The 20,179-nt window shown below is 38.5% G+C and overlaps 1 protein-coding gene across 2 annotated transcripts in view; it reads left to right on the forward strand.

Moving 5' to 3' along the window:
* Window positions 1-20,179, forward strand: part of CPSF160 (cleavage and polyadenylation specificity factor 160) — a 284,561-nt gene that overhangs the window by 18,266 nt on the left and 246,116 nt on the right. For both annotated transcript variants that reach the window (XM_089809086.1, XM_089809085.1), the window contains exon 2: window positions 4,910-5,056. In XM_089809086.1, the coding sequence (XP_089665212.1) occupies window positions 4,910-5,056 (147 nt within the window). The remainder of the gene's footprint in view (window positions 1-4,909; window positions 5,057-20,179) is intronic.

Raw genomic sequence — 20,179 nt, forward strand, 5'->3', positions numbered from 1 at the left:
TCTTGCATACTTTGTACTACAACTCCTAACAGGGATTCAAAGTCTTCTAACAAGGACTCTATGTGCTAAATGTTGTAATAGACTCCTAACAAGGTCCATCCTCTAACAAGGAATATTTATATTAGTACATCATCTTGTGGGCATCATTCCCATCGGGGTTTTCCCTCTGATCAAGGGTTTCCCTAGTGAACATATCTAGTGTAATTGTCTATGTGCATTTTATTATGGTTGCTGTTTGCTTTGGTTGAATGGTTAAGTTTGTTTAAAGAAGATAAATGTTTAAATTGTTGGATAACCGATTCACCCCCCCTCTCAGTTATCTTGGTGGACTATTGTTTCTAACACATCTACTAGGAGATCAAAGGAAGATTCTAATGCATGTTCAAGGAGATTCAATCTCTCCCATCCTCTTTTAGATATACGGTTTAGAGGTGCCTTGTGCTCTATCTTCAGGAGAGATGGAGGTTCCGGAACCTCACTCTGCGATGGCTGTTCCCCTTAAGACCACACTCCGATCAGCTCATCACCTCATTCTTTCCACGGTTCCTCCTCCATGAGGTACCAAGTGTCTGCTTGATTCCCCTTATGGGTCTCCCAAGGATGCAAGACCTCATAGATCCTTTACTCAATAACAACCTTCTTCCAGTGCTTCCAGGGGTCCTCGGAAATGGTATGGGATTTCTTGTCCCAGGGCCTATTGATCAGTTCTTGACTTTTTCACATTTACTTGGAGCAACTAGCTGAATTGTGTGGTTTGATTGTCTCCTCTTGCTCTTGCTCTTGTTGTTTTGTCTTGTCTTTTCCCTGGACATTGTTGGGTGCTCCTAGTGTTGTTGTGTTTTTGCTTTGTTTCAGCAGTTCCTTGGACGTCTTGTTGGTCTTTGGTTGAACATTAATAAATTTATCTTATCTTACCAAATGCTTTCTTTGAAAAATATTTGAAAATCTACTGGATTAATCTACTAGCTGCAAACTAAGTGGAAAAGTCAGAAGGGTCTCAGTTTGTGTTTTAAAATTTGAATCTTCTTGTCCTAGTCCATCTTTTCTAGATCTGCAACACTTTATCTCCAGATCTACAAACTTGCACACAAGAAGGCGAAAAAATGGTGCTGATTGTTGAATAAGAAGGATTTAACCTTCTCACAAAATCAATGTTTGAAATAACCACAAATTTTAAGTAATAAATCCTGAATCACAATGATATGCCTTCTTCAATGTTTTTTTCCTATCTTGAAGCCTTCACGAAAGGTAATTAGTGGAAAGAAAGGAGCTCTTCCATGGTTTCACTCAGGAAGGAAACATAAGAAAAACATAAGAACTCGATCATGGATGTGTTGTTTAACGCTAAAGTTCTATGCCCGAATCTTCATCATTGCCTAAAAAATGAATAGAATTCTCACTCAATGCTTGATGAGAGAGAACTTGTGATGTGTGGATATAGAAATGAGGAGGCGGGCAGGGCTTGTTTTATACTAAACCTCAAAGTAGCGTGTGAAAATCCTTGGCGTGTGAAAATCCTTAATAAGACCAACATGGATAATGTTATTTTGCTCACCAACATGTGACCATTGAAAAAATTGAAAAAATACTCCCTTTTGTCAGGACATTGGCCCTTAGTGCCATGGTCCAGGGGGACCACTTGACTAGGCACCTTGGTCTAGTCTTGGAGGGCAAGATTAGAGGCTAGGGAAACCAAAATAAATATTACGAACACAAAGTCAGGGCCTGGAATGAGCAAGACCAGTCAAACTGGGGGGAACAAAATCAGGAGCACTAAAGTCGGGAATAAAGAGCATGTAAATGTACAAGGATACATTTTGGAACACTTGTTAATGTTTCAAGTTTTACATTTGTATTGTTTTGAAAGAAATAGTATTTAAATTTTTGTTTTTTTTTTGTTTTTGTTTTTAAAGAGGGGTAAATGCTTTGACCTAGAGCTATGAACCAGTGAGGCCAGAAACAGGGGACCTCATCCCCATTAGATTTGAACCTTGATGGCAAGGATAAGAACTCAACAACTTAACCATCACAACATGCCACTATTGGCAAATAGTATTTAAATTTAAAATCATTATAGTTTTGAATTTTTTGAAATAACTTTACTTTTAAAATTTAAAAACATATTAGTCAACTCTTGCCTAGTGCAAAATTTGTGAAGATATAGTAGTCGAGGGCAAGTAGATGAATGTGTGGATTTGAAGGACGGAGCCAATTGAAGCAACAGTGGCACGTTTTACTTTTGCAGGTCAATGCCTTGTCTTCACAGCTTAGCATTAAGCATAGATGGTGAAAAAATAATAATTCTAGTTTTGGAGAACTTGATGCTCTTAGGGAAATCAGCTAGAGCTCTTCAAGTCAAAATGTTAAAAAAATTATGGAAGTGGTGCCATCTGCTGGAATCAAATTGAAATCCATTTAAAATTCCCTGTTATTGTCAGAATTGTTTGAAATGGCTTTGCAAAATGGAAGTGTTCTAAGGTTTGAACATCCTAACCTTGGTTGATTTTTATGAGGTTTTTATTTAATACCCAATTCTTGGGATCATCATATAAAAGGGTCGATACGAGAACTTAGCTTTTTGTCTTCTATTTTGCAAAATGACGATATGAAATGGTAATGTTTTATGGTTTTGTTGATAATTATTTTGTGTTTTTGAGTGTTTTTACTCTAGTTAATATAGGGTGAAGAAGTAGATGATACACAAGCTTTGGCATTTTTTTGAGTTATTTGAGGCTCTTAAGACATTATTCAATATGTTTATTGCAAATAGAAAATAAAAAACAATTGCAAGTTGCTACAAACAAAGGATCTTGTTTATTTCCTTTTTTTAAATTATGTCATGTTGCATGAGGTTTCCGAGTAGACTTTAGAAAAATGATTGCAATCTAATTGATTGCTTAAATAAAAAAAACCAACATAGCACAATGGATAAAGAAGAGGTGTACATTTAATTCTATAAAATTTTAAGTCAGCATTAATTACCATTTACAAAAATTCTAATAAAAAGCAAAAAATGGTAAGATAAACTTCATGAAGGATGATTGATCAACAGTCAATGGAACTAGGAACATACCTCAAGGAGTTGGTGTTGTTGATCCCTTTTTTCTTGATCTGTGCAAATGATGATATAAAATGGGAATGTTCAACAGGCTTTGCAGCAATTTCATTTTTTGTCTTTTAATTGTTTTCCTCCCCTTGGACGATGGGAATGTCCTAATACTTTCAGGGAAATAAAAAATTTCAAGGTACTACAAGCTGTCTTGGATATGCCTCCTCCTTGGAGCTTAGATGTTGTGGATTTTAGGAGGATTCTTTACTCAAATCCTTTTGTCCCGGACTCCTTAGGATGTCTAGGTCACAAGCTTGAATCTAGGGAAGTGTCAAGATGGATCCATTTTTTCAAGTTAGTTTCCTCTATAAAACATTTTTCTAGAAGTCCTTGTCTTTTTTAGCTATTTTAAAGTTGAGGGATTTTTCTTATATGCCCTTTTTTAGCTCTTCAACTTACTTGTACTATGGGGAAGATCTCATACATCAGTTTGAAATTAATGCTCCAATGTAACTGTTGAGAATAAGTTAATAATAAAATTTTGCATAGCTGTCAAGAGTCCCAGTCCATGTCAATAATACCCAGTTTGCTTTTAAACTGTTTACCAATTTTATTGGAAGATTCTTCCATTTGTTGTATCTTTATATATGTAATTTGGTGTATTAATTAAAGTATCATATGTGTTTGTTGTTTTCTTCTCTGGTCTTTCAACTTTATTTTGGCATCATAGCAAATTTAATTTATAGCCAAGTCCATGCTGCCAATTGAAAAGGGAAGAGACGAATTGTTGATTTTGCATGCTTTAAAGGAAGATTTTTTTGGTGTAGGAGCATTATGCTCTAAAGGATCAAACAGCCTTCACAAAGGTATTTTTGTTTTTCATCACAATTTTTTGTCAAAATTGAGAACCACGAGATATTGATAGTGATGATGATTTCATTGAAGATGAAGTACTTGTGCAAAGTTGAAAAAGCCAACATTTTGGAGTTAGGGAGGGATACAATAGAGAACAATTAGATGCTCAATAGTCGTTGGTGCTTTCTATCAAAGAAACCATACCTCATTGGGGTAATGATTCATAGGTGCTTGTGGATCATATCTTTATGAGGGTGACAAGACAATGTGCAAATCGTGCTCAATGATTTCGGAACTTGTATTATAGATAGATGACTATACCTGCAATAGGGAGCAACTTGGAGAATTCTTGCCGGTCCGAGAAGTGTTTGAAAGAACAATTTTTGCATGATGTATTTTTCCATTTTTTAATGTTGTTATTTAATTTAATATTGTAGTTTTAAGAGCAGGTGCTGGTATATACGCTTCAACATAATTGCCAGTCGTTAGAATAAGTCAATAACATAATTAACTTAGCTATTGAGTGTCCCATTTTGTTGTCGAGACTCAATAATATCCAGCTTACTGTTAAAAAAATAAAGTAATTAGTCAAAATATTTACCAATTTTATAGGAAGATTGTTCACTTTGTTGTATCTAGACATATGTAATTCAGTCAATGAATAAAGTATCAAGTACAATTGTGATCTATTTTTTATATTTTATTTATCAATTCTTAATACAAAGAAATCTTTAAGAATTCTTATGTATTTTCTGAACGCTCATACAATTCTATTTTCAACTTATATTCGTTACAATTTGTAGCATAAATTATATATACAAATAGTTTAGCTAGTTTAACAACCTTTTTAAAATATGATACCTTTTTAGTTAATGCATTCTAGCCTCAGTAATTTGTTAGTTTTAATGTATTTCATGTCCTAGATGTGCAAAATTTTTTTGTCAAACATTATTTTGAGAAAGTTATTGAACTTGCTTGGTTTTTGGCTTCCTTGTTCCATTGTAGGTTACATGGTAATGTTGAAAGCATGGCAATATTATCCCCTGGACATGATGATGGCCGTAGAAAAAGAGATGCAATTATTTTGTCATTTCGAGACGCAAAGATATCTGTGATGGAGTTTGATGATTCAATTCACGGCCTTCGAACAAGGTATGGATGTAACATTGAGTCTTTTAAAATAATTATATTGAAATTTAGAATTAGAAAAGCATTAAACTCTATTGTACCCATTCATGTAAGTTGTCACATTTTTTTAATCTTTGCCTAATTTATCTCTAAATCTTTAATTTAGTAACAAAATAATTGGTAAGGCAACGAAGCTTAATTCAACATTTTCATTTGTGTTTTTCCATATTTCTAAGCTTAGTGAGGTTGTTCTCTATATAATTAATTAAAAAAACCAGTGTTACCCGAGGTTATGAGACAAGGATAACAGAGGACGTGTAATGAGCCTTGCTGGTTCGCGCTCAATCAATGCTGAAGAATTGGTCTTTTTTGGTTTATCAAATGACAAAGCTTGAAATGCAGAGTAAATGCTCATAATCCACACCAAATTTAATTGTTGAAAGAAATTTGCAAATGCTTACAATGGCAAATGCAATATGTAATTAACTTAGTAAATAAGTGAACCTGGCAAATGTAGATGTTCAACGTTGGGTTCCTTGTTGATGCTGAAACTGACTTTAATAACAAATGAAACCTCTATATATTCAAATGCTGCCTTCTGAAGAACAATCGCAGTCCTATGACAAGAAACACTGCTACAAAGTAGAGATCACAGGCAGCAAAATTTCCAAAGCTGCTTCAGTACTGATGATCACAACCCTTCAATGTGCATTCAAATGGCCTCCAATACTAAGTATTATGGCAGGAACATGAATGCTTGATGTAACCATCCTCTTTCACAATGATTTGCAGCCAAATCAGAGCAATTCTTGGCTCAATTCACCTATCTAACCTTGACCGATTTGCTTCCAGCAGATCAGAAAACAAACACGATTCATTGGCAAATAGGGCCAACTCAAAGTGCTGAATAACATTGAAGAAAATTCACCATTTCCTCCAATACAATGTCAAACCTTGAAATTCATACTTCATTAATAATACAGTGCATAATGGAATCATTCGATCCTTTGCAAGGAAATGCATTTATAACATATTTAATGCCTAAGCTTCTTCTACACGCTTAATGCCAAGAGCCTTCACAACGAGTTTTCAGCAGCTAGTGATCATGGTGAAGATGATCTTGCACATAGTGGGGCAGCCATTAATCTTATCTGCAGTTATGATGTTGAAGATTCTACACAGGGACATGTGTATGTGTTTGTTTCATTAGAGGAAAACAACATTGAGTTTCAACATTTGAGGATTCTAGAGTTAGTGATTCATAAAATGCTGAGGACATGCTAACTACCTTTTATGGCAGTCTTATATCAGTTGGTAGTAATGGGGATATATGTAATATAAGGTCTGATTTTCAGGACAACAGTCCCTTATGTGAGTATGTTGATAATGCTGTGGATAATGTGAGTGTAGAAGATGCAGTTGATACCACTACTCGTCTAGACTCTCCTGATGAGAGTGTTGTTTTTGAAGATTGTAAGGAGGATATGAGCATTGACCATTCTGATTTTTTTGGCAGCAGTCATAGTATTGGGTAAGTGCTAGGGACAACAATCTTCTCATGTGTAGAAGGTGAGGTCATGGAGTTACTTAGTGATAACACTCACGATTTCAGTGTTGAGGAGGAGTTACACGAATCTAAATTCATGCCATTGTGATGTTGATTTGCATGTGTTACATTGAGTCATGCATGCAGTAATAGGAGATAGTAGAGGGGTCTCAATTAGACGATGTGGATACTAGTGTTATGGGCACCTCTGATGATTTGTTTGAGGATGTTTCACGCTGCAGCGAGTCTGGATTATAATGTCAAACATCTAGTGATGACTCAGAGTTGTCATGGGATGATGATAAGTTGTAGGATCATGTTTTACAGCGACTTAGAGTTGAGGAGGAAGCAAAGATTTTCGAGGAGTTGGACATAGCAGACTTCCACTTCAGATGAGTTGTTTGCAGAGGTACCCAGTAGTAGTACCTTGTTGATGAACATGTGCGAGGTTGTTAGCGCACATGATGTTAGTGATCATGTGGTGTGAGCAAAGAGGATATAGTTCCTATCACAGAGCAATCAGTGAGTCAGAGAGCTTATGTAGGAGCCATGGTATACAAAGACAACATGTGACCAAATAACTAAAGGTGAGGTATAGTGCTATTTTTTCAGTTCTTGAGCATTATGATGTTATCCGACATATGTTAGCTGTATTTGGTTGGGGTGCTCCTATGTCTAAATGAGCACTATGGTAAGTTGCCTTTCCTTAGCAGAGATTCATTCACTAAGAGAGGCTGTCAGGATTTTGAAGCATAATTGTTTGCAGCTGGTAGTTGATAGGGTTTATTCTTGAGTGGGGTAGCACTTGTTATGAGGCATTGTTAGGGAGGAGGTGGTTGAGCTCACCCATGAGCTCAAGGCAACTTATGGGGTGTTAGAGAGCACCCAATTGGCTCTCCAAGAATCACAACTATAGTTGAGAGGTTGAGAGAGGCGACTGTGGTGTTGGAGCTTGTATAGTCTATGCGAACCCTAGACCCAATCCAAATACATTGTAATGATCCCTTTTTATACACTTGATCTATTATTATAATGATTGCCAATCAAGGCTATTTGTGTTATGGATTTATTAAACATGCTATCAAATTTGAATTATAATGAATTGAATTTCTTTACTTTATTTCTTAGGTGAAAATTCCATTTCTTTCTCTAATACTAAGGTCATTCTTAGATGGTGGATTTACTGTGCGAAGTTCGTGTAAAACAAACTACATGTATCGTCCCTCAAGGTCTAACCCTAGTATTGGGATAATCTGCCATGTGCCTGAAATCACTCCGTCTTTACCCTCCACAAACTCCCTATCTAAAAATACCTCAGTATGGAGTAAGCGATTTATACTTTAAATAATATAATTTTTAGTTTCTTTATAATTTAGAAGTTTTAGAATTTTATGAAATATAATTTCCAAAGTTATTCTTAGATTTAAGAATATAATATTAATATTTAACCAATTAACTTATTACTATTATTAATTAATTCTCTTTATCATAATTATTTGTTTTCTTATTGTATTATTTATCAAAAGCATATACATCCATATCCCTTATTAAATACATTTATTAGATATATTTGTATTATTTTGTTTAACTATATAATATGAATTAATCTCATTATAATATTAAAGCATTTTCTAATTCTTTAGAAATGGCATGAATTTAAATATGATTATTTTCGGAAAGCATTAGAAATAATTAATAATGTCATATATAAAGATAATAGAAACCTACCTCTTTATACCTTAATGCTTTTTAAGAGTCCAATCTTTCTTTAGGAATCCTCCATGTAGAATACATTTCATATATTTTCTTCCTTTACCTCCATATTTTTTTGGTCCAATATATTATTAATATCCATTCACTTTTTGACTTCGTATTTATCAGCCCCTCTTCCATTTTATTGCCTTTCCTCCATTTACATATATATCTTTTTATTTCCTTATATCTCCCCCATTTTGCATTCATACAAGCCCCCTTAAATAGGCTGGGTCCACCTTCATAGAATAGTTATGCCATTTTGTACTTTTAGGAATATGTGTATTACTATTTACAAAATGACTTTGTTTTGGTTTGAATAATTATAGATTCACTTGTTAGTATTGCTTTAGTTATTATTTTAATATATAACATTTACTTGTTAATTTTTAGACAATAATAGTTATTAATGTCTAATATAATTATATTATTATTACTTAGTCATTTTCTTTATATATTTTATTCAATTATTTAAAATGATTATTATAGCTATGGATATCACGATTCCTAATTGGTTGATTAGTTTTATAAATATTATCTCTTATAAGTTCTACTATATGCTATATTCATGAATAGATTGGTGGGGTATTTATTCCAACTATTATGATCTAATATTAAAATTCATTATTAAAGGGGTTATTACATATATGTTGTGGTGGTTGGTGCTGAGCTGACTTTGTAATGTCCCCATTATAAAATAAATAATAAATTAATCTTTGTAACGGGCCGATTGATTTATTTTATCTCAGACCCAATTTTATTTTTGTTTTCGAAGTTTGTGTTGCCGTCGGCTATCTTTGTACACCCTCGGAAAGGTTTTCCTGACGAGTATTTAAGCACGGCTTGTAGGAAGTATGCTTTGGATTATATTTCTTTGTACCGCGAACTCCTGTTTAGGGTTCTTTGTAATTCACCATTTCGGAAGTGAAAGACCTTCCCTATTTGGCTCGTGCGGTTTCGGTGGGATTCAACTCACCCTATTCCGTCGGTGTTCATCTTGGTCTATATCTGGCAATTCAGAGCAATTTCTATTATTTCAAGTATTATTCTGGAATATCATGGTGCCTGGATATCTTTGGAACTATCTTGTTCGTGATTGCATTCACTGGTGGTTTAACCGCAAGTACTTGTTCGTACGGCCAAGTTGTTCCTTTCACCATATAGCCTGTTAACCCTATTGTACGGCCTCAAGCATTTCTTGTACTTCGTACACCATGCTTTGCACTTGTCCACCGTACGGCTTATGAACATGCCCATTGTACACCTCCATTGACCATACGACCTCAACATACACCTACCGTACGGCCTCGACAATGACATCCCACAGCCAGCTTACATCGTACGGCTTCAACATAGACACCTTCCGTATGGCCTTGATACTAACATCCCACGGCCAACTTACACCATACGACCAATTCAAAGCAGTGTATGGCCATTTGTGACATGTACCCTCTCCACCACTTGACTGGAACACAATCAGCATACAGTGAAGTTTGCAACATTACAACATACTGCTGTATGACCTTCCTGGCAACTGTACGACCTCTATTTGAATCCGTGCGGCCTCTCTTTTGCATCCCATAAGGCCTCCTATGGCTGTTCGTATAGACTTTAATCTGCATCCATATCATTTACCACCTGTATTCTTCTGCACCAGTAAACCATTTCATCCATTTGTCTGACTAGAACATCACAGTGGTATCAGAGCACTCCGATCTTGCTAGCCTGTGGGCAATGAATGAGAGTTTATAGCCGGAAGAGAAGGACACATTCCGTTGATCGAATGGCTGACGAACGGGAACTGACCGCAGCTGAACTTGTGGCACTACTGAGGGAACTTGCCTGAAATCAGGCATAGATTAGTGATATGCAACGACTCATGGAAGAAACTCTCAAAAAGTTGGCGGAGAACAAAATATCTGGAGAACAAAATGGTCACAGCACAGACTCGGTGTCGGGTAAATCACATCCTTAGCCAGCACGCTCTCGACCTTCCATGCCAACTTTCCCACCACGGACGGAGGCACATCACGGAGAGAGACAACCAACTTTCAAAGAGATGAGAGAAGACTGGAAGAATGCAAACCTTGAAGAAGACATTTCCTACAAAGATTACGCAGATTTGAGAACAAGATATTCGCGAGGCAGAAACAGAGGAGGATACTTTAACGATGATCTCAGGAGAAAGTTGAGTAAGGTGAATCTGTATCCATTTGACGGATCGGGTTCTATATCAGTGCAAACCTGGGTGATGAAAGCCGATACCTACTTCCAGCTGCATCCTATGCTAGAAGAAGAAGCAATCAAATTTGCCGCGTTGCACATGGAGGGAGTTGCGCACGAATAGTGGCACCACGACACCATCACATTAGGGCATGATCAAATAAAGACATATGCGGAATTCACGAAGAGATTGATAGAATGATTTGATGGGAAAGATCCTGAGCTCAATTTCAAAGATTTGGCGCAACTGAGGCAAACTGGATCAGTAGATCAGTTCATTGCGGAGTTTCAAAAACTTTCTGTTTTGGTCACAGACATTCCCGAAAGAAGGCAGGTTGTGCTCTTCATGGATGGATTGGCAAAATTGCTGAAAGGTTGGGTGAAGGGATTCAATCCGTCTACCTTGTCGGAAGCAATTAGTAAGGCACGAAGTATGGCATCGTCGTCAGCATCATCCTCATCCTCTTGAAGTCACTCACATTCGAAACTGCCGACGTTTCCGAGGGACAAACCTCCGCCCAAGAAGCCGTCGTTGGATGAAGCTACCCGACAGGAACTCTAAAGGAAGAAATTGTGTTTAAATTGCAATGGACCTTGGGAACTTGGCCACCGATGCCTTAGGAAAGGGAAGATCTACTACATTGAGGTCGTATCCGATGATGAGGATGAACACGAACTCGAAGAAATGCTGGCTGAAGATAACCAACCCTACCATGACACCAACATCAGTCTGAACCGTACAGAGAGGATTGCCGCTTTGGTATAGCGCAGAGGAGCCATTGCATTGGTTGGCAGCTCGAGGTGCACAGTTTTGTGTACGGGGTACCCTTCAGGGACAAAGGGTTATGATGATGTTAGATAGCGGCGCAACTTTAAATTTCATCAACTCATCCTTGGTAAGACAAAGAAGTCTCCTTACGGAGGCGTACACAGGTTTTTAGGTCAAGGTAGGTGAAGGGACTTTCCTGCTTTGTACGCACTTTGTTCCACAATTGAGCATCACAATGGCGAATCACACGGTAACTGAGGACTTCTTCATAGTGGACTTGGCAGACATGGAAGTTATTCTTGGCATATAGTGGATGGAGACCCTTGATGAATACACCTAGAGTTTCAAACGAATGGACTTCACTTTTGTGGTTGGTAGAAAGGTCGTCCTTCGAGGAATGGTGAATGAATGTCCGAAGGAAGTTTCTGCGCATCGGATGGAGGCAATCTTTCGGCATGATGACGTTGTGTGGGTTGTGCATTGTTTCATCTCGGCAAAACCTATAAAAGGGCAAAGAACACCTCCACAGGATGATGAGCTCCAACATATTTTAAGTAGACATGAAAAGGTTTTCATGGATATTCCTCTTGGCATACCACCGCACCGAGGGTTTGAACACACTATCGAGTTGGAATCAGGGGCAAAGCCGGTCATAACCACATCGTACTGTCACCCCAAGAAATTCAAAGATGAGATCGAAAGGACGATTCAGGAATTGCTAGAGAAAGGATGGATCCGTCCCAGTTCCAACCCATTTGCATCATCTGTAGTGTTGGTCAAAAAGGACGAGACGATGCGCATGTGTGTGGACTACCGCGCGTTGAACAAGAAAACAATAAAGAATAGGTATCCCATTCCAAGCATGGATGAACTGTTAGATGAATTGCATGGAGCGGTCTATTTTTCAAAAATAGATCTTTGTTCCGAATACCATCAGATCCAAATGAGAGAAGAAGATATGGAGAAAACGGCTTTCTGCTGCCACTACGAACATTATGAGTTCCTAGTCATGCCATTCGGATTGACCAACGCACCCGCTACATTTCAATCATGCATGAACCGCATCTTCAACAAACAATTGTGTAAGTATATATTGGTATTCTTTGATGATCTTTTTATTTATAGCAGGACATGGGAGGAGCATCTGAAGCATCTGAATGAAGTTCTGAGTATCATGGAGGAACAATCCTTGTTCGCCAAGCAGTCCAAATGTGAGTTTGGTATGACAAAGATATTGTACTTGGGGCATGTTGTTAGTAAATACGAGGTTCAAGTGCATCAGGAGAAGATTCAGGATGTCCTTGACTGGGCTCCCCCAAAATCACTAACGGACTTGCGAGGATTTTTCAGACTGTGCAATTACTATAGGAGGTTTGTTAAAGGATTCTCTCAGCTCAACGCACCTTTAAATGATTTGACGAAGAAGGGGTCATTCCAGTGGAACGAAGAGGCACAACTCACCTTTGATAAGCTGAAAAAGGCCATTAGCACTTGTCCCGTACTTGCACTGCCTCATTTCACCCGATTGTTCATTTTGGAGTGCGACGCATCTGGGGAAAGCGTTGGAGCTGTTCTAATGCAGGATAGACACTCCATCGCCTATGAGAGCAAGAAGCTTACACCAGCAAAATGCCTGTATTCCATCTATGACAAAAAATGTTGGCCATCGTACATGCACTAACCAAGTTCCGACAGTATCTGGTAGGTGCCAAGTTTGTCGTCCGTACAGATCACAATAGTCTGAGATATTTCCTAGAGTAGCGGGACTTGAATGAACAACAACAAAAATGGGTAAGCAAAGTTCAATCTTTTGATTTCGACATTGAATATGTAAAAAGGAAGAACAATGTTGTTGCAGATGCCTTGTCCAGAAAACCCACCATCTGCTCACTAGACCAGATTTCAACTGATTGGAAGGCACAACTGTTAGTGGAATATTCCAAGAATACATTGCTTGTGAAATAGTGGATGGCCACACCCACGATGATCGGTACAGAGTGGTGGATGATATCATCTACTATAAAGACCAGATATACTTGGTGCTAGAATCCAAATTTAAGCAGAAGATCTTGAAGGAAGTACACAACTCACCTCTGGCTGGACACCTCGGTTTTCTTAAAACTTATAGAAGTCTTCGGGAGAGGTTTTCATGGAAGGGACTAAAACGGGACATGTTGCAGCATGTAAGAGAATGTATGGTCTGCCAATAGAACAAGTCCGAACGCACTCTGCCTGCCGGGCTGCTACAGCCTTTGCCAATTCCCGAACATAAGTGGGAAAGTTTATCAATGAACTTCATAATAGGTCTTCCCAAGGTGAACGGAAAGGACTGTATCTTTGTGGTGGTTGACAAGTTGACAAAGTATGCACATTTCTTCGTCATCCCCGTGGACTTTCAGGCTGCTCAAGTTGCCGATTTGTTTTTTAGAGAAGTCTTTTGCCTACACGGGTTGCCCCGAAACATCGTCAGTGATTGGGATGGACAATTCGTTAGTATTTTCGGGACATAATTGTTTTGGATGGCAGGGACAAAATTATCACCAAGCACGAGTTACCACCTTGAAATGGGCACCCCTGAATGTCCCAAAAAACTAAACCAAATTGCTGAAAGGAATTATGTCAAACAGTTTGCATTCAACCTCCTATTTCTCCGTTTAATGTTTTAAACCCCTTATAACTCCGAAAATCAAACATTTATTTGTTTGTTGTGTTTTGTGCATGGAATTGGTATCATACAACATAAGCAAGAAAGAAACTACAATAATAGGCAAAGTGGAAATGAACTACTGCCAATAAAATGTTATTTTTAGAATTCATAAAACCAAATACATGGCAGATTTATCAACTCACTAATTACTTCAGCATTATTGACATAATACTCCATCCCATGCTTTCGAATTTGTTGCTACAGTGCTTTGTCCTTCAATCAGTCCACTACCTTCATAATATCATTCCCTCAAAGCGGCATAAGCGTCGGACAAGTAGTGAAGAAGATATGAGCAAAATACCAAATCTGCCTGTAGCTGGAAATGCAACTAAATTGCTTGATAATGAAGCCGATAACAAAGAATTCCAAAGGCCAAACCCCAAGGGAATGACGTCTAGAATGTTACAAGAGAGGATAAACGTCCTCAAATGCCAAGAACGGAGCTGCAACTCGCACACCAATTTCTTCTCATATTCAACCTGTCTAATGAAGCCACAAATGCTTCCTTTTATTCTATTTCCAAGGGTCCGCTCAACTCGTATGGGCAATGTGGGATAAAAGATGTGTAATATATAAAACATATATTAAAATACCCCTTATGTCCCCCTTGGGTACACATCCCCATAAAATAAATATTAAAGTAACACTTTAATATTTTACAATTAAATTAGACGTTACTTTAATAAAACTTCAGGCATTAAAATGTATTAGCAATCGGACTCCGAATAATGCGAGTGATAGCTCATCGGAAAGCTCTCACCGAGGAGTATCAAATCCAATCACCAAAATTGACCTACACTGTGTCCTGCCGACTTACTAAAAATAGTAAGTATGCCTGGAACTGAGTAAATCAACTTCGTTTTGGCCCAAACTGGAAATGACTAGGCCAAAACACTCTAGGATCCCATTAAACCCTTCGTGAGCCCTCGGGACCATGTAGAACAAGGCTAACACACACACACTTGGTCAACTGCTAAAATGGGGACATTACACACCCGTAGACGGATGGTCAAATTGAGATTGTGAACAAATGGCTCGAAGGCTACCTTCGGAGCTGTGTCTCGGCACAACAACGAGCATGGGTAAAATGGATCCATCTAGGGGAGTATTGCTACAATACCACGTACCACATGTCCATTGGAATGGCACCCTTCAAAGCTCTGTACGGGTACGAACCCCTCTCCTTCATCGGCAATTCTAAGTGACAGTTGCGCACCAAGGGTGAGGGACTGGGTTTAGGAGGGACAGGACATATTGAGGTGCTTGAAAGAACACGTACAAAGTGCACAAAATCAACAAAAGATGTATGCCGACAGACACAAGATAGAGAGGAGCTTCGAGGTGGGAGATCTAGTCTATCTCCGACTCCAGCCATACCGACAATCCTCGTTAAAGGGAACAGGAAAGGAAAAATTGAAGCCTCGACTCTATGGTCCCTATCGCATGGTCTGTCGCATTGGCGAAGTAGCGTATGAATTGGAACTTCTGGAGGGGAGCCGCACTCATAATGTCTTTCATGTTTCTTGTCTGAAGAAAGCCATAGGGCAAAACGTTACAGTTGCTACTGTCCTTCCGCCACTGAACGAAGAAAGAAAACTCATTCTGGAACCTGTTGAGATCCTCGAAGTATGTGAAAAGACACTACGAAACCGCACTGTGAATGAATACTTGGTACGCTGGCGACACCTGCTGTTGGATGATGCAATGTAGGAAGGCGAGCACATTCTCCAACACCTGACATTGCATTTGCTTGAGGACAAGAAAATTTTGGGATGGGAGGACTATAATGTCCCTGTCATAAAATAAATAATAAATTAATCTTTGTAACGGGCCGATTGATTTATTTTATCTCGGACCCATTTTTATTTTTGTTTTCGAAGTTTGTGTCGTCGTCGGCTATCTTTATACACCCTCAGAAAGGTTTTCCCGACGGGTATTTAAGCACGGCTTGTAGGAAGTCTGGAAGTATGCTTTGGATTATATTTCTCTGTACCATGAACTCCTGTTTAGGGTTCTTTGTAATTTGTCATTTCGGAAGTGAAAGACCTTCCCTATTTGGCTCGTGCAGTTTCGGTGGGGTTCAACCCTCACCCTATTCCGTCTGTGTTCATCTCGGTCTGTATCTGGCAATTCGGAGCAATTTCTATTATTTCAAGTATTATTCTAGAATATCGTGGTGCCTGGATATCTTTGGAACTATCTTGTTCATGATTGCATTCACTGTTGGTTTAACCGCAAGTACTTGTCCGTACGACCAAGTTGTTCCTTTCACCATACAACTTGTTAACCCTATTGTAAGACCTCAAACATTTCCCGTACTTGGTACACCCTCCTTTGCACCTGTCCACCGTACGGCTTATGAACATGCCCATTGTACACCTCCTCCATTGACCATACGACCTCAACATACACCTATCGTACGACTTCAACATAGATACCTTTCGTACGGCCTCAGCACTGACATCCCACAGCCAGCTTACACCGTACGACCAATTCAAAGCAGTGTATGACCATTTGTGACGTGTACCCTTTCCACCACTTGATTGGAACACAATCATCATATAGTGAAGTTTGCAACATTACAGTATACTGCCGTATGGCCTTCTTGGCAACCATACGACCTCTCTTTGCATCCGTATGGCCTCTCTTTTGCATCCTGTACAGCCTCCTGTGGCTGTTCGTACGGACTTTAATTTGCATCCATATCGTTCACCACTTGTATTCTTTCGCACTAGTAAACCATTTCATCCATTTGTTTGATGGGAACATCATAGACTTTCATGGACAGGGATGATGAAAATGATGAGAATGCAGTTTCATCCATCCTTGATATGAGTGCAGTAGCTAGACATGAGATGAGTAGGTGACTAGCATCAATAGGTGACTAGCAAAGAGCTTCTTGTTGTACCAGGTCCCCTAGTGGTTAGCACACTAACAGATGATGCAAAACATGTTATTGAGACTCTTCATGTGACAATAGTGGATTTGTCAAGGAGTTGTGTGTCAGTTCCTGACACTAACCCTTCTTCTTCATAGGACTTGGGCATGGTATCATCTGATTTGTAGACGAGCTCTCATGGGGATTTGTTTCCTCTTGTCAGAAGAAAATCTATTACTTCATCTCATACAACACAAAGTCATTTATGAAGTGTTTGCTTGAGAGTTCTGAATTGCAGGAGGGATCATTTAGATCTTTTGAGGGTACTTTCATTTGGGGTTCTCACAATATTCGGTGTTTGGTGGGAAAGATTATAAAGAGACTTTGCCTACAATGCTTCTCCATAGGGATTTTGTGGTTGGGTTTTTGAGAGGGTTACCTGAGATCTTGTCTAACCAGTTGTTCAGAGATAGAGATTGGAGCCATCCTTTGGTTCTCGATTTAATGATGATGAGCCTCTGACAAAGATTGGTGCATTTTACCGCAACTACATAGTGAGGAGTGCTCATCATTTTTCATTTGACCCACAACTAGAATTGGTTTCGTGTAGGTGCGAGTTGTCTCTAAGTTTATACCTTCTTTTATGGGACAATTTTGCATCATTTGCAGTTGATGGGATTAGTTTTGCAAGTTGCCAGAAGGCTATTTGTAGAGTTAACATATCCATGATGGTTTTGCAGAGGGTGGATATCTGGGTTATGGTACAACTGCTTTTGGGAGTACTAGTTCCTATTGCATAGACAGATTTCATACTCATGGCAGATTAGTAGGGTGTGCAGGGAGTTTTGATCTAGCAAATGATATCAAATATCCACTTTTCCTTGTCATGGATGGATGAGATTTTTGTCTCTACTGGGATCCAGGTGGAGATAGGATTGGTACTGCAGATTGAGTGAGTGACCATTGTTGGTATGGTGACAGTGTGTTCAGGATATATTTGTGGATAATGTTATCATCACAGGAGTTTGCAGTTGACGCTAGGGACATTATGCATATTTATCGTTGGGATTCGAGTGGATCAGTATGTTTTTTGATTCTTGTGATTGCTCGAGGACAAGCAATCTTAGGGAGGTAGGACATAGTGCCCCCTTTTTAGCACAACCATGATAGTGGATGGATTTAGCCTATTACTAGGTCATTGTAGGCTAATATTGCTGATTAGAGGACCCTACTGTTGAGGGTTATGGCTCCGTTTGGTGGGACTTACTATATGTAGTAAGTCAATGTATGGCTTCGATGGAACTTAGATGAGTTAGATGAGTTGAATGATAGTCTTAGTTTTTATTTTTGGCTTCTAGTTTGGGCTCTAAGAATCAAAGAGGAAGTGTCTTTATTTAGTAAGTCACGTGCAAACTCATTCATCATCTTTCTTCATTAGGATTGCTCATGTGTTGTTAGAGTTCAATTTTGGTGCTTCGTTAGTGACTTTGACAAGAAGGGTGAATTATGATTATTATTTAATTAAATACGTTGAGGTTGCTATTTTTCCTGGTATTGTAAATTGGTTACCGTAGTGTCATAGCTCGTTGTAACCAAGTTGAAAAGTTTTAATTTTTTTGCACAAGAAACAATGAACTTGTGTGTTAGAATATCATTATATTGATGAAAATGTCATTTTTGGAACCAAAAGGAGTTAACAAATTATATTATTCAAATATGTGCCTAAGTATAAAGCAAATGACATTCAAGTAAAAAGGTTCTTCATAAAGCTAACTGTTGGATTGATAAGGAAGATTTGTTTTATTATTATAAAAGCAATGGCTTGTTGCAAATTAAATCCTTCTTCGATATCTTTTGTTTGCATTTTGTGGAGAAGTTGGTCTTGAGGGTTAAGAGAAATCTGATGCTGAAAGAATTGTAAGTTCTTTTCAAACTTTGCACTTTGAATTGGTTTTATCATGGCAATGAATTGTGCTTGAATTTGCTGTTGGAATTTAAAGGTATCGATTAAGGAGGAATTCTAGAAATTATTTGTGATTGGATGTCGGGGTTTGAAGCAAAATCATTGCAATTAGCTGAGGCAGCGTTGGGTTTTTAAATGCAGATCAAGTCCTTTAAGAATATCAGCACATGAATTGGCCAAGGTTGCAATTCCTATCAGACAACATTAATCATCTTTGGATCAGCGTTATTCTTCAAGTGGTCCGAATTCCATTGTAGAGTGGAAATATCACTCAAGTTCACAGAGATATGCTAATCATACAGAATAACACAATTGATATACATATAAAGTAAAACATAGAATGTACCATTAATACCACAATACCAGTAAGCGAGGAAATTGTTTCTTTTATAAATACCAAAATCAACATGCGTACATTGACAATATTCCAAGTACTTATAGAAGGGTCGGTTGGTTTCCAACCGACCGACGCATTCCCTCACCTCCAAACTACCCAACTCGACTAGCTTAAACAAGTACTAAACATAATAGTTACTTTATTCTGACTACATCTATCCCCCCCAAAAAAGAAGTCGCCTTCTAGACGACTGGTGAACAAGAAAACAACGAAAAGAACTTTGACTCCAAGAAGAAGGAGGATGGAAGGACATCCCTGTGCTCGGAGCTCCCCGTAGCCGTTGCAGATCCCTTTCAGTTGTCTTTTGTTTTGCCCGAACACCCTGCAGTACCCTTAAAGTGTCCATCTTCTTGGCTTCCAATGTGGCAATCTTGCTTTCCACTTCATCTATCTTTGTTTTCCAAGCTTCTTGCATTGCGACTTTCTCGACTTCCCATTGATGTTGAAGATTTTGCCTTTCCAGCCCCCATGCTTTAGCCAGGCTTGTTTTCTGTGCCATTTTCCCTTTTCTTTTTGTCATCTTCCTTATCTCCTTTGCTTGTAGTACCCCAGGTTTCTTCTTTTTGGAATCAATAATGTTTGCTTTGCTCCGGTTCCCTATGCTTAATTTCACCATTATGTGTTGGTGAGTCAATTCCAAAATTTCTTTAACTGTTTGTATATGCCACCTGTACCAGCTGTTCTTGTGATGTGACTGTAACGAAATTCCACGTGTGGGAATGTGGTACGGACTAAGCGCGTATAGTACGGCCCTAAACTTCCTCCTGTCTTGGAATTGATAGGTATGGCTGTTTGTAATACCTCCTGCCGTTGTACGGACTCCACACATACAGATGAACTCTCTCGTATGGATGCTACTTCCATCTGCACGGGCTTTTCCTCTCGTACGGATGATGTCTTAGGTGTTTCTTC

This window comes from Cupressus sempervirens, chromosome 11, assembly GCF_028749045.1.
Source record: "Cupressus sempervirens isolate cs-2001-9-10 chromosome 11, ASM2874904v1, whole genome shotgun sequence".
Classification (NCBI taxonomy): domain Eukaryota; kingdom Viridiplantae; phylum Streptophyta; class Pinopsida; order Cupressales; family Cupressaceae; genus Cupressus; species Cupressus sempervirens.